Source organism: Panthera tigris, chromosome X (genome assembly GCF_018350195.1).
Source record: "Panthera tigris isolate Pti1 chromosome X, P.tigris_Pti1_mat1.1, whole genome shotgun sequence".
In the NCBI taxonomy this organism is placed as follows: Eukaryota; Metazoa; Chordata; class Mammalia; order Carnivora; family Felidae; genus Panthera; species Panthera tigris.
Genome location: NC_056677.1, coordinates 5588722 through 5604597, shown reverse-complemented (window position 1 = coordinate 5604597; position 15876 = coordinate 5588722). Strand labels below are relative to the sequence as shown.

General features: G+C 44.5%; 1 protein-coding gene across 1 annotated transcript in view; it reads left to right on the top strand.

The window, feature by feature from the left end:
- The window catches only part of ANOS1 (anosmin 1), a 182736-nt gene that overhangs the window by 144377 nt on the left and 22483 nt on the right, over positions 1–15876 (top strand). The window contains exons 7-8 of the mRNA XM_042974131.1: positions 6250–6455; positions 9602–9746. Coding sequence (XP_042830065.1) covers positions 6250–6455; positions 9602–9746 — 351 coding nt within the window. The remainder of the gene's footprint in view (positions 1–6249; positions 6456–9601; positions 9747–15876) is intronic.

Here is a 15876-nt window from a genome sequence, read left to right as displayed (position 1 = left end):
GGAAGTCTTCAAGTTTTGTAGGTTGTACAGAGCAAAATCTGAATTTTGGGTTTTTGGTTGTTTTTTTGTTTTTTGGGTTTTTTTTGCATGTTGCCGAAAGCAGGCAAACATTTGGATGTTTAAGACTGGTCAGTATCAGTTGACCATTCTGAAACAGCAAACGTTAAAGGGACGTAGAGGGAACACTGTAAAAGTCCACCCTCTGTTGCTAAGCTAATATGTCATTTTCTAGTTATTATATTCATGTCCCTCCAAATTCGAGGCTTTTCCTACACGTTTCTTGTCTGTTTTCCCGTGAGCCCAGGATACGTTGAAAAGGAAAGGATGAAGACAGTGTTGTTTTCAGAGCATACAAGTCTCACGCTGGATGTTATTCTGTGCGTACATTATGGAGTGTTAGTAAAATGAGAACAGACATCACCGATAGTAGTAAAGTGCCCCCCTACTCCTCGGGACCGGTGACTTTTTATGCTGTCCCACAGCTGATGTGTGTGTGCCATTTCCACTGGGCAAGACTCCACGTTACATGTGTCCTAGAACTATTTACTAGTTAGGGTAAATAGTTCTGCAGCTTTTCAAAGACTTAGGAGTTGTGTGTCTAGATATTCTTAATGAGGGAAGGAAAACTATCCCAACTGCTGAGTCTGGAAAGAGAAAGAAAACTGACCTATTAGAACCAACCTTCTAATTCAGGTGGAGAACTTGTGGGTAGTAATACCACTGCTTTAAAAATATCCACTTGGGGGGCATCTGGGTGGCTCAGTCGGTTAAGCGTCCGACTTTGGCTCAGGTCATGATCTCACCGTTTGTGAGTTTGAGCCCCACGTCGGGCTCTGTGCTGACAGCTCGGAGCCTGGAGCCTGTTTCAGATTCTGTGTCTCCCTCTTTCTCTCTCTGCCCCTCCCCCACTCAACGTTCTGTCTCTCTTTCTCTCTCAAACATAAACATTAAAAAAATTTTAAATATCCACTTGGTCACTGTCACTTCCCTTAAGACATATTCCTGTGATGTGTTTCAGTGGGAGGTTTGGTCTTTCGATATTATTTGAGGAAATCAAGTAGGTGATACAATTTACATCCATTTTCTTAGAACGTATGTTGTTCTTCTATTCGCGCATGAATATACATGTGTATGTGTATATTATTTATTTATAAGGGTTGTTCTCCTTGCTGTTTGTATGCTACCCATTCACTTGTGGCATTCGTTACCCACCTAAAGTTAAAGACAGAGTGAAACCTTAAACCTCTCCTTCTGAAACCCACACCTCCTTGGCTTGAAGCACCACATAAGATCGTTAATGAAAGGAACTGTTTCTGTCCAGAGCTAACATTGGCCATTCGTGGCTAATGGTCAACACAGCCTGTGCTGGAAACTGTATGTAAGCAGAAGCTAGCACAGCCTTGCTATTTCAGTTATCTTTGGAAGCGTGATTCCTGTCTGCTTTCTGAAATGTTTCTGCAGGTAATTGGAGAGATCTCACAGAGGGAGTGGAAAGCAGCAGAAAGGTGGGGGAGAAGTGCCCTGATTTCAGCCCAGAGGGAGGGGTCCAAGAGCACTGGTCTCGTGATATGACTCTGACCCTCCCCCTGCACACACACACACTCTAGAATGTAAACTCTCCAGCCCTCCATTTCCTCATCTGTAGAATGGGAACAAAACTCCAACGTTTACTCAACAAAGCACAACCATACACTTGTAACATTAGAAATGGTGCTCGTCTCAAGTTTCAAAAAGCTAATGGTATCACTGCTTTTGAAAAGACTCTCACTCAGGGGTTGGCCATCTATGGCCTGGGGTCCAAATTTGGCTCGCTGCTCTCTTTTACAGATAAAGTTTTATTGGTACACAGCTCATGTGTTGACGTATTTTCCATGTCTGCTTTTGAGCTATAGCAGCAGAGTGAGGTAGTCACCACAGAGACTGTCTGGTGTGCAGATCCTGAAGTGTTTACTCTCTGCCCCTTCCCTGAGGACATTTGTCAGGCCCTGCACTAGGCTACTAGCACGGACACCTTCCCCATGAAAGGGCTTTCCAAGTTTTGTGTCCAGGGACACTGGCCCATAGTTGTGGTGAGGACATATACTACGTGTAGGGATGTGGCATGTGTGGGTGTGTTTTTAGAGCCTCACCTTCCTCTTCCCTCGTTTTCATTCTCCCCACCCCCCTGCCACCATTACCTGAATGACCTTGGACAAGTCACTTCGTCTCTCTAACCCTAAGGCCTTTACTGTTCTTTTAAAAAGCACCAACGAATAAGCTGTACAGTACCTTAGGGCTTTATTATAATAGATTGTGTGTGTATTTCTTTTTCACATTTCTAAGTTCTAATGCAATTAAGACATCGGGCAAATGGAAAGAAGAGACTTTGTGTAATGCAGCAAAGGGAATATATTTTCCTTCGTAATGAAGGGAAGCATGTCACAAGGCAGGGGATGGCTTGACTATGGGAATTTTAGGACTGCGAGTGAAATCCTTCAGATTAGACAGATAGGACAGGCTGCCTCTCCCCTGACATCTACAGTGAACGAATGGCCATGTGAGTATCTGGCTTACAGAGGAGAATCAGGGCAATAACCAGATGCTCTCTCCAATTCCTGTTGGCTTCGTAATCGGACAGTGACTATTTTGGGGGTGTCTCATCTCGGTAACGGAAGTACACCGTCTTGATATTGTGAGTTGTCAGAAAGGGCTTCACTTTTAAGGTAAGATAAAGCACATGTTACCAATTCAAATATTTGAAAGCATTATTTCTGCATAGGTGGTTCTCATGAGTTATGTTGCACGTTTCATAACGTTCCGTAAACTAGAGAGTATTTTTCTGGATTATTATGATCACATCCAAGGTGCGGGACAGTTTTCCAGGGAACTAAGTAATTATGTACCAAACGGAGCAGATTAAGACAACACAATACCTAATACTAGCAGACCTTGTTAAACTTGAATTTCTCTATTAGGAGAGGAGAGGAGTTTGAGCTCTTCCTATGAACCTACAATAACTGGAGAATTCACCTGTTTTCAGCATAGAGACATTCATGTACACCTGTAATTATCCTTATGCATTAAAATTTTTTTCTTGCCTTGAAGAGATGATTAGCTTGCAAACTAGGTTCCCTCTCAGAAAAGTCGGTAGGTCCTTTTCCTGGGATACAGGTCGAATCCTACAGGAAGGGGGATTGCTTCCGGTCTCTTGTTTCAAGCCAGAAACGGCCCCTCGGTTCACTTCACTGTCTTGTTAGGACTCACTCATTCCAACTGACAGGGTTTAAAATGGAAACAGAAATACCGCCTCACAAATCAAAGTCATTCATCTATTCATCCAGCAACTGTTTGCTGAGAGCCTGATGTGTGCCAGGCACTGGCCTCCATGCTGGGAAGACAAACAGATAAAGCGGATCTGTGAACAAAACAGATAAAAAAACAAATCTTCCCCTCATACAGCTTTCATTCTTGTGAGTGGAGGCGGACAGGACATAAAGGATGTTGTAAGTCAGTTGGTACTAAGGGCTGTGCAGAATAAGGGACGCCTGGCTGTATATTGAGGACGGGCTCCAGGGAGGCAGCCGCAACATCAGGGAGCATTGAGAGGAGGTCTTGGCAGTGATGGGGGAAGGAAGGCGTTGGCGTGGTGTGGGTGCTGGTTGTGGTGCAGATATTGTGCATATATTTTGAAGTCCGTGCTAACAGTTTGCTGAGGGGATATGAGAGCCCCAGAAGTGTCTGACTTCTAGGTTTTCAGTCTGGTTAAGTGGAAGGAGGAGTTTCTGTTTATTGAAGGGTTGGCTCCCATGGCGTGGGGACAGTTATGACGTGAGTGCTGGACACATTAGTTCTGAGTTGGCTCTGGCACCTCCAAAGGCAGCTGACTTGAAGACCACCAAATATTTGACTCTGAGTTTGGGACAGAGTCTGTGTGGAAGACATACATTTGAGAGTCAGCAGCATGCAGACTTTGGGTAAAGCCGTGACTGGACGAGATCCCTAGAAAGTGCGAGCACATGAGAGAGAAGAGGTCCCTGAATTCGGGGGCCGGATGCCATCTTGTTGAGTCACGGCAGCATGGGGATGAAGTTGGGGTGGGGGGGGATCAGGCAGAGAAGAGAATCCGGGTCCCGCAGGACCGAGGGGAAATTCAGCAGAGCCGTGTGTCAGGTAGAGAAAGTGCCTGTAACACCAGGCAGTGCTCGGTGGTGTCATAGCCACATCGATGACCCAGGTTCGGTTCCTGGGGCTCTGCTCAGCCAGCACAGCAAGGAGTCCAGGGCTTCCCACGCCCAGGGTAACTGTGACCAGTGTGTTCCAGCTTATACTGAGCTGAGTCATGTTCACACCTCTTGGCTTGTCCCAGGCGGGTGCGAGGCTTTCCAAGTTCCAGCTTGCAGGTAGGTCATCAGACTTTCATGTGTGTTTTACACAGAGAAAGATCTTTTACATAAAACATAAATACATGTTTATGTAAACGTATAAACTATCCATAGAGGTGCCCCACTCGGACTCACCGAATTAGCGTATCCCAGTATATGTCTTGGGTGCTCCCAGAAGGTTCCTAAAGTTGACAATATTAGAATCACCTCGTCAACACTGTCACGTAACATGCTTTGGATTCACCTTACCTGAAAAACAACAATGAAATATTCTCATGTTTTTATCTATCTATCTATCACCGCAGAAGAGAGAGAATGAGAAACAGAACCCCAAGCAGGCTCTACACTCAGTGCGGAGCCTGACGAGGGACTCAATCCCATGACCCTGGGGTCATGACTTGAGCCAAAATCATGAGTTAGTCTCTCAACCAACTGAACCACCCAGGCTCTCCTGTTCTCATTTAAAAAAATTAAGCAATCTGTGGCACCTGGGTGGTTCAGCCAGTTAAGTGTCCGACTTTGGCTCAGTTCATGATCTCAAGGTCTGTGAGTTTGAGCCCCACATTGGGCTCTATGCTGACAGCTCAGAGCCTGGAGCCTGCTTTGGATTCTCTCTCTCTCTCTCTCTCTCTCTCTCTCTCTCTCTCTCTCTCTCTCTCTCTCTCTCTGTCACTATGCCCCACCCCCATGTGCACTCTGTCTCTGTCTCTCAAAAATAAATAAACAAAAAATTTTTAAAAATTAATCAACCAAACCTCCAGTCGTTATATACCTCTAGAAAAGCAAGAGACTTAAAAAAATAATCCATGTTTCCATCGTTCCAAAACCACGAACAATCTTGACAGTAAAAACATGGCTAAATCCCCTCAGTCATCTTCATTTATATCAAGTTAGGTGTAACTTCTTGGCATTCGTGATGCACATGGCATTACCCTTCCAATTATTGACAGCATTTTTCTGGGAAAGCATCTTCAAACAAATCCATCTGTAAATCATTTGTGGTGAGTGGCATCTACACTTGTTCAGTTTGTGGCGGAGAATGAAGGAAAGGCCATCTAGCTTTGTGTGTACGTGCTTATCTTTGTATATATGTTGAAAGTGGAGATCTGTAGAGTAACCTCATCTGTCTTGTGAGAGGCGAAGAAGCTTTTGCTTTATGCGACAAGCCAGAAATGGCGAAATTACAGAAACGGTTGTTATCCGTATGTCATCCAATTTGTAATGTAGATTAAGAAAAAAATGCTTTTGGGCCGCCTGGGTGGCTCAGTCAGTTAAGTCTTTTGATTCTTGATGTGGGCTCAGGTCTTGATCTCACAGTTGGTGAGATCAAGCTTTGCATCGGCTTCTGTGTTGACAATTCAGAGCCTGCTTGGGATTCTGTCTCTCTCCTTGCCCCTCCCCTGCTCTCTCTCTCTCTCTCCCTCCCTCTCTCTCTGCCTCTGTTTTTCTCTCTCTCAAAATAAATAAATATATTTTTTAAAAAAGACAAAAATTGCTTTACTTTTGCTGACATCCCTTTGTTGCTCTTGTTTGAAGTGAGGATCAAAAGTTACAGAACCACTGAGATGAAAACAGTCATACGAGCTGCATTTCTCTCTTTCTCTTTCCAGAGTTTTCCAAGGCAGTTCTGCATTGCGGACCTACTTAATGTCAACCCACCTAAATCAAATTTTGCCATGTTTTATAAACATTTATCAATTTCAAACACAGTGAAGATGAAGCTGGGTTATAGTGATACGTAAATGCCTCCAAGGAGCCTTCTAGATTACAAATATGGCCCGTGCAGTGCTCATGCGTTGACCATGTAGTCATTAGACCTATAAGGACATGGGTTTCGTTGTCACCTGGGTACTCAAGTCCTATGGTTTGTCTTTCTCCCTGATTTCAGATCCCTCTGCACCCCCAGCGCCTGCCAACCTCCGGCTTGCCAACTCCACCGTAAACAGCGACGGCACCGTGACCGTGGCCATCGTCTGGGATCTCCCTGAGGAACCAGACATCCCCGTGCATCACTACAAGGTATTTTGGAGCTGGACAGTCAGCACCAAGTCACTTGTCCCAACAAAAAAGAAGCGGAGAAAGACTACGGATGGGGTAAGTGGGAACAAGAAGAAGGCTGTTGTCTTCCAAGTCGTACCGGAGTTCAAGGCAGCTGACCGGAAAGGTGGCCTCTGCTGAGCTGAGAGAAGGAATGGGTGAAGGAAAGGTTCCCATCCCTCTCGTTTAGGCCGAGGAAGTTCGAGGAATGGAGGGCTGTGCCAGATGCTTTTGCCTTTGACGTTTTAGGTACAAAACAGCTGCATTTAGTCCGTTGACTGACTCACATCCAAACAGCAGGCCAAACTCCTGAAAGAGAAGGAACAAAAATCATTTTTGTCTTAACTGTCCAGTCACAGAAAATGATATAATTCAAAATGTCTTTTACGTTTAGATCTTTTTTGGGGGGTGTGTTTGAGATCCTTGTAAATCAAAGAGCAAATGTTCCTGGCTTTTCTGTTGCAAGGTATTTCCATCTGTAACCTAATCAGTGGAACAGTAAACAGCTTAGAAAATGCATGTTTGACAATATATTTCTCTCATTGATTAAAAGAACTCGGAGTGGTTTATTTTCCAGATGGAAAGAAAGAAAATCTTCACTGAACCATGTTCTGAAATGAGATTCTATGATAGTGAACATTTTGCATTGTATGAAATTCTTAGTGCATAAAAAGGAGTTACCCGGTTTCCTTTTGGTACACATTCCTTTGTTGTTACAAAACTTACATAAACAACTTCCTCCTAATTTGTAAAGTTGAATTCCATAAAAAAACAAATGTTTGAAAATGTTTTAAACAAGGATAGCAGGACTTTTTTTTTTTTTTTTTGCGGTGAAGATTCCAATTTCTGTGCCATTTAGAATTCTAAAACACGTCTCCAAAACTCCGTATCCTTGATATTTAGCTGTGATGCCTAGTTTGTTTTTATTTTTAAGAAACTTCATGACTGTTCCATCTTTTATTTTGAAGGACTTCACAGCAGGTGATCATTGGCAATGCATGATTATCTCATAGGGAGATCTGAAGGGATCATAGGGGTCGGAAGCAGAATATGATGTGTGAAACGCGTATGGTACCCATACACACACAAACACACCCACCATCAGTCACCAAACAGCATCACGGGTTACCAGGAAACTTTGCAATTTACTTCTATTCTTTATCAATTAAATAAATAAAACATGAACTGCAAATTTAATTGAAAGTGTTAATGGGCCAGAGTGGCCAAAATGGTAGGTCACTGTCTTACGGGTGACTTCTGTTTTTGAATCCACTGTGGGCAAGCTGTAGGTCATGTGGATCACTGAATTCTCCATGTTAAATCTGACCAACTGACATTAAGATTAGAAACTGGGAACATGCGTAAGAATGTGAGAGAGTATGAAATTTTCTTCTTGGGAATCAGTAGGTTCCCATTTCCTAAGATACCATTCTAATATCCTTGGTAAATAAGGAGAGAAGGGGTTTTCAAAGGGGATGCTTTTTCAAAAGTGAATTTTCTTTTACCTGAGAGATAGTAGTTTAGGGAGAATGCTAGGCAATCCGACAGGAAACCGTGACTAGGAGAAATTGAGAATCGGTAGTTTAGGCAGACATGCTAAAGGTTAAGAGAGGTAGAATGTCCACCACGAGGCGCTGGGAGGGTTTTTCTCTAACAGTACCAGGTAGCAGGCTGCAGAGCACAGTCCCCACCTCACCGGGAGAAGCAGCCACAGTCTGGAGTCTGACGCTCAGTCTTCCCATTCTGGAAGTGCAGCCCCATCAGCATTGCAGAGCCAAGCTGATGAGGATGGCCAAGTGCTGATAATTCATCCCTCAAAAGCCTGAATCATACAGCGATGCCGTGTATAATTTACAGCGAGGATCACACTCACAGTTCTGGAATGCCCATGAGAAGCATGTTCTCTTGCTGAAAAGAGATCTCACAAGACCCAAAATGAAGACCAGAATGCCAATAGGTGATTGCGGAATTTACACAAGTCTGTGATTCCGTCTTTGGTGATCTCAGACGATGCCCTTCGTGCAGCAGGCACACTGCACACATAACACTGGAATCGTTCGCACTGGAAAGTGCGTGCCACCATTGGCCTGCGATTGGGTGTTACATTACTGATGGACACTGTCTGACTTTCATAACTGGTAATACCACCACTTGGACCAGTTGTAGGCAAGTCTTGCAGCCAAGGAGCTCTTTCACGTCAACACACGCATAATAGTTTGACAGACGTCTTGAATTCTAAGACAGTTACCTTATTTTTCTTCACTGCGAGTTCTTGCAAGGGACTTTGGTATCCTACTTTTCCTGTAACCCTAGGAAGAGCAGCAGACTCAGACTTATCGAAGCTGTGCTCCTGTCTTGGAGCCGCCATCCCACAGCTGGTTCGCTCCAATGTCACTGGATCTCCCAGTCTTTAGTAGAATTACTCTCTGGCCTCCAGCCATCAGGCAAATAAACAGGTTTTTGACTTGCTTCATTTAAGGCTGTGCATCACACACAGAAACTCTGATGAGTGCTTGACATTAATGATGACAATGACTAAAAAAATCTTAAAGCATTTTCTCGCGATGTTTTTTGCTACCACTTTTGATTGAAATTTACTCATGGAAGATTTAGAATAAATATCAAAGAAATACAGTTAAGGACAATTCATAATTTTTCCAGGTATCTGCTAACACGAGCCTCCATCAGTTTATGGCAAACATATCTCTTTTCTCCATGAGGTGGTGTCTAGAATAGTTAAGAGCAGAATTATTCATTTTTTTTTTCAAACTTTTAAAAGTTTATTTATTTATTTTGAGAGACAGAGACAGTGAGCAGGGGAGGGACAGAGAAACAGAATCCCAAGCAGGCTCCGTGGTGTCGGCACAGAGCCTGATTGGGTCTCAATCCCACAGATGGGAAGCTATGACCTGAGCTGACATCCAGAGTCTGATGCTCCACCGATTGAGCCACCTGGGCGTTGTAGAATTATTCACTTCTATACTCATGAAAGAGGATCCACTAATTGGATAAGGAACACAATTCCCAAATAATATGTTTGGGCGTTCTACTTATATTGATAGTAAAACTGGATTTTTTAAGGGCACATGTACGGCAGGGGCTGACGAGATGCTTCCTGAGGACCGTCTGGCTCTGTGAGGAAGAGGAGTGGCAGAGGCAGAGCGGTTTGTAACGGGCTTGGCGAATCTTCTCTTTTCCTGCAGTCCCAAAATTCGGTGATCCTGGACAGACTGCAGCCAGACAGTGGCTACACCGTGGAGCTGCAGGCCATCGCGTACTGGGGGCAGACGCGCCTGAAAGGAGCGAAGGCGTCCCTGCACTTCACGCCCGCACGCTCTGCCAGCCACAGTAAGTGTCCTATCCTGTCCCTGAACTTCACGCCCGCACTCCCCACCGGCCACAGTAAGTGCCCTGTCCTTGTGGAGGCATGCCTTTCTGGCCTCGCTGTGCGCTTCTCCCCTGATGGCACCCTCTCCCAGCATCTGGCAGGCTCCACGGTGTGTCCGTACCAGAGCCACTCATGTCCAACCCTCAGAGGCCCCAGACGTGGCAGTGAGCCATCGGGAGGGACAGCTGTAGCTACAGAAAACCTACTTTTTGGGTTGCATGCCATACTTGCTTATCTTTTTCAGCAAATTGGTGTTTAACCTTCACTTGATCATATTGATCCTTATTGAAGGGGCAAAAAATGGGTCAGTCGCACGCTCTGTATGGGAAATGTATATTGTTGAGTCCTGCTGCCCGGGCCAAACGTTTGCTGAATTTGGGAAGTAGCATCCCTGCCCATCGAGATGACTTCTGTGTGTCAACACGGGTAGCGAGAGAAAGAAGGAAGTCTTCAAGTTTTGTAGGTCGTACAGAGCAAAATCCAAATTTGGGGTTTTGTTTGTTTGTGTGTTGCCAAAAGTAGGCAAACATTTGTGTGTTTGAGATTGGTCACTGAGCCATGTTTCAGTTTTACCTTTGACTTTAATTTGTATCTATTGAATATGCAATATTTTGGTGTCATAGTGGAAATTTAGCAAGAAAACTTACGTCTCCTAAACCTGGGGATGGGTGACATACCTGTGGTAACAGGTATTCCACAGTGGTCACGTTGCTTCTTGAAAGGCTACTTAGTATTCCATTGAGTAAATTTTTCCCATATTGGTTTTTCTTGCTTCCAGTTTTTCTAAACTAGTATGTTTGCCACAAACTGAGCAAAACAAGAGGAGAGTCTTACATGGCAGTCATATCTGAGCCAGAAAATAAGTTCCTTTCTTGTTTTGGGCTTTGTTCACGAGACGGGGCTAGTTAGAACTGCTCAGGAGAAGCGCGTGGCAAGGTTTCCGGGAATGGGAGAGATTAAAGGACCATGTGATATTGATTCCCTAGGAGTAGAGCCCCATGGTATCTGCCTTTCATCATGGGCCTGCTGCAGAAGGGTAGAAAGTGCTAGAAGCCTGTCTGAATATAGGAAAGGCAAGCCACGCTCTGCAGAGTTAGACGCAGTCATTGCTTATAATTATTTTCTACCACCTGGGAAAAATAGGATCGGAATGAGCAGGTCTGTTTGAAATGATGCTTTCAAAAAAGTTCTAGAAACAGCTTCCTAGCTCCATGAGAAACCATCTCTTTGGAAACTAAGTGTCTTTGAAACAGTCTACTATTTTTAAGCATCTCTCTGAATATAATACAACTTTTACCTAAAATTCCTCTTGGAAACTTTTCTATAGGTGTAGTAACTTCATGGATTTTTTTTTTTAATTTTTTTTTTCAACGTTTTTTATTTATTTTTGGGACAGAGAGAGACAGAGCATGAACGGGGAGGGGCAGAGAGAGAGGGAGACACAGAATCGGAAACAGGTTCCAGGCTCCGAGCCATCAGCCCAGAGCCTGACGCGGGGCTCGAACTCACGGACCGCGAGATCGTGACCTGGCTGAAGTCGGACGCTTAACCGACTGCGCCACCCAGGCGCCCCATTCATGGATTTTTTTAATCCTGCCATCCATCCACTCCTCAACCTGAAATGTATGGCCACAAAATATGACATTACTGTCCCTAATGATGGAGGTAATTGCTATATTATACTGTATTGTACTACAAACATAGTCCAGCATATAGAATATATACTTATAGACCAAGTATACACGATATAGTGCATATGTACCATGTATTTGTTTATGTGTGCATGTCCGTGCACACAGACACACATGGATACAGGCACACATAAACATACACATGCATGTACTGTTCATGCACGTAGACATACGCACACATACACATTATTGCAGCACTAGATGCATTTTGAGCTCTGCCCAACATTGAGTTTGGAAGATAAACATGTACACATGATGGCACAGACATCAGTCCACTGCACACGTAGTCATAATGGACGCGGAAGAAGCTGAAGTTTCGGTGGGGAATGAGATCCCTCAAGAGTCATGAGTGCCCCGTGGGCCCACAAGGCATGGACATCCGCCCACACACGGGTGGGTGTGCGTGCGCATGCGCAGAGATTGGAAAGTGTGCTGTGTGTGCAGAGCACTCAGCGTTGGGGAGAAGGAAGGAAGAGGGGGGAGGTAGCGCTGTCCCTGGGAGAGCTCAGTGAGTGTGTGGACTCAGCGACCATCTTTGTGCTTCTGATGCCCTCTCTGTGTGTCTGGCTGCCAGCTCAGCACCTGTACGGGGGTGGCTAGCAGGTGCTCAGACAGCACACCTGCTCCTCTCCCGGGATCTCCCATGGCAGACGGCTCCCCCCTTCACCCATCTGTTCATGCCAGAGATTGAGAGGCCAGTCTTCATGTTTCTATTTTCTTTCTCTCCAGAAATGCAGTACTGCAGAAAGTCCTTTTTGTCTCTAATGTCAAATGTTCTTGGGAATCTATCAAGTTCTTTGCCATGTTTGGGCCATTCCCATCGCTTTCTTACAATTAAACAAGTCTCCTAATTAGTATCTGTTTTCACTCTTTCTTAACTATCCATTCTGTAGATGGCAGCACACATGTGCTTTAGAAAATAGCAACTGTGTAACATACTTCTCCTTCTTCTGAATTCCACCCTCAAGAGTGTCCCCTAGTCATCTTCTCCCAAAGTTCATCCTTCACTCCTGTCCCCTTCTTCCTCCCCAGCCTCCTTCTCAGACCTGAGTCCTATAGACTTCTGCTTCACCAAAGACCTTTTTCTTCTACTGGTGGGAGGGATTTCATGTTGTGTAAAATAAGTTTGCCTTTATGTGTCCTGGTTTTTCTGGTAAACAACATTCCTTCCCCATTAGAAGCTGGTGTGGGATTGCAGACTCGCATAATTTGTGTTTCTTCCCACAACCAAGAACAAGGAGTGAAGAATCTGACCTCAGCTTGCAATTGTGGGGGTACATGGAGTGCCTCAGCAAGTCCCCGTGGACACAGAGCTCTGGTTGGGCTCTGGACCTCCACAGCACATCTAGGGCTTTCTCACTCTTCCTGGGGCATCACCATACAAGCCCATTGGCTTGCTGAGATCCTCTTTAACTAGTTTCTTCTCCCACCCTCTCACAGGTGATTGTAAACCTGTCTTTCTCTCATATCTTAAGCCATAATGCATAATATAGTGCACATTCCTCCCTCTCAGAATGGCACACAGTTCCCCATACATATGAACACATCATGTTTATCTTCCCCTGTCCTCTGTAATATGAGGTGGAAACATCCTTCCTTTTGCATATGGCAGACCCCACCATGTGGGGTTGAGACCCACCCCTTCCCAACTTGGAAAAGAACATTCACCAACCCAAAAATCTCATCTAGATCATGGAACATGGGTTATGTGTCCATTGTGCTCTGCACCTATATGTGTGCTGCGTTAAGTACGGCTCCATAAATATCTGTGAAACACAATCAGTAATCCCTATCTTACCTACAACGTCAGTCACTTTCCATCAGACAGGTTTATTGTGAATGTTAATGTCACTTTTTAAAAATTTTTTAAAGTTTTTTTTTTTTTTCTGAGAGAGAGAGCACGTGCACAAGCTGGGAAGGGGCAGAGAGAGGGAGAAAGAGGGAGAGAATCCCAAGCAGGCTCCACGCTGTCAGCACAGAGCCTGATGAGGGGCTTGATCTCATGAACCATGATGAGATCATGACCTGGACTGAAATCAACAGTCAGATGCTTAACCAATCGAGCCACCCAGGTGCCCCACTACTGTCACTTTCTAATCATCTTTAAAATTAGATAATGTTTTAACTGATCAATAAAGAGATACAAGAGTTAACCTATCAAAGGCCATTTTATTCTAAGGATTAACTTACTCATGTGGATTCAGAAAGGTGATAAAGGAAAAGTAAATGAGAGAATAGTTCAGAGTACCTGTCATAGCACATATTGTTTTGTCTCAGGGTATCCCTTGGAAGAGATGGGCTTTACCAAAGATTATGCAGGATATAGCTGAATATTTGTCAGGATTTCATACACTGATGGTGATATATAATCTCATAAATGCTAGTACATGACTTTTACAAGAACGCGTATATTTCATCACAGACCAATGAGAAGTAAAGAATAATTACAACTTTATAGAATAAGCAAGGGAAATTATATTTTATAGGAAAGCGAGTAGTAAATGCCAGCATGTAAATTACTTTTTGAATTATATTTTCCAGGTCTGCAGGCTGCTAGGTGCTTTAATGACAAAAAGTTCTATGCCAACAAAGGCTGAATGTTCCTGCCATTTTGTAAAAGGGCCCCTTGAAGGAAGAAAAATGTAACAGCATCTTGAAAGGAAATGTTGCTTGCTCTTTTGGAGGCTGGAAGAATCTTTCCAGGGTTGACAGATTACTGATGTTTTAGAGTTGCCTCATGCTGCTGGGGTATTCTTCCAGCTCTTCAAATTAAAAATGGAGCAGAGAGAAAATATCCTGGATCTCCTGATCTGTGAAATTAATCAGAATTGTGACATTTGAAAAAACAGCCTGGTCATTCACTTCTCTTAACTTTGGGACTATTAAATAAGAGCATAAATCAGATCTCGTATCTTTCTACAGTATGCAGGAATGATTTTATTCCATTCTTATTTAGTCGTGTAAGTGCAGGACGCCCCTTTCGAGTCAGGTCCAGGCTCCTAGGACTGACGCACATGCCTGTCTGTCCATTACATGTGGCCTCAGCAGCACTACATGGTGATGCATTTCTCTACTTGAAACATTTCAAGGGACCAATGGCAGTTCAAGAGACCAATGCCAGTTCACTCTTGAGATACAGAAAACTATGTCCTTACATATACGTAATGAGAAATAAAAGTTTGCATAGGATATAATAAGAATGCAGGAAGATAGAATTCACATAGAGATTAAACATAGCGTCTAAACCTCTATTTTGGTGGTCCTTGGTAAATTCTCAAAGTCACTCCCTAATAGTACAGGGATTAGAAACCTACATGGCTTGCAAAAATCTTCAATCCTTAGTTAGCTAGTCAACAGATACATTGCGTGTGGGCAGCAGGATTCTTTACCTCCATGGTGATCAGGAATGGAATGAGTTTTGGCCAAGAACCCTGTGTGTTCTCTGTCCTGGCTCAGTCTTCTCTGGGCTCCGAGCTCTCTGTGCTGCTGGGCACACTGGCTCTCTCTGGAGGATGACACAGGGCCTCTCAAAGTGGCCTGCGATACTGTGATTTAAAATAAGAAACATGTATTTGGTCTTCGACCCCATTCCTGGCACTGGGACTCCATAAACATGCACAAGAACAGGGTTCGGAGAACTTCTGGGTTAGTGAACCCAGTGTGTTCAGTCCATGTGGCAGTGTGGGCACAGTGGCACCCCTAGGGAGGGCACGGAGGCTGTGTGCCCCTTCTCACATAGCTGACCCTGTGTAGCTCTTCCTCTGGCTGCTCTTGAGTTAGGGCCTTTATAATAAACCGATAGGTACTCTAGTGAGTAAAATGTTTCTGAGTTCTGTGAGCCACTCTAGAAAATTAGTTGAATCCAAGTTGGGGGTGGTTGGAACCTCCGACCTATCGTGGATAGTGAGAATATCACAGGTGCCAACCAGGACATGTGAGTGCTGTCTGCAGTGGGGGCCGTCTCGTAGGATGGAGCCCTTACCCTGGGGGATCCAAGGCTATCTGCAGGTGGATGGTGTTGGAGAGGGACCCCCCCAAAATGGATGGTGTCCCCGGGGGGGATCTGAGGCCATCTGCAGGTGGATGGTGTCAGAGGGGGATCCGAGGCCATCTGCAGGTGGATGGCGTCAGAATTAGCTGAATGGTAGGACCCCCACCTGGTGTCTGAGGACTGCTGGTGATGTGATGAAACCCCCGACACACACATTGGCTTTGGGTGCAGAAGCCTGAAACCTAATGTTTCTCAGGGATCCATTTATTTGAACTATTTAAGATAAGACAGTCTTAGTTAGAACCTGCGTAATGCACCCATTTCCTTTGAATCCTGGAGCAGAGGATGTAGTGGGCACACTGGTGACAGTGGGCATGGTAGTATAAGTGGGCCCCACAGTGACAGTGG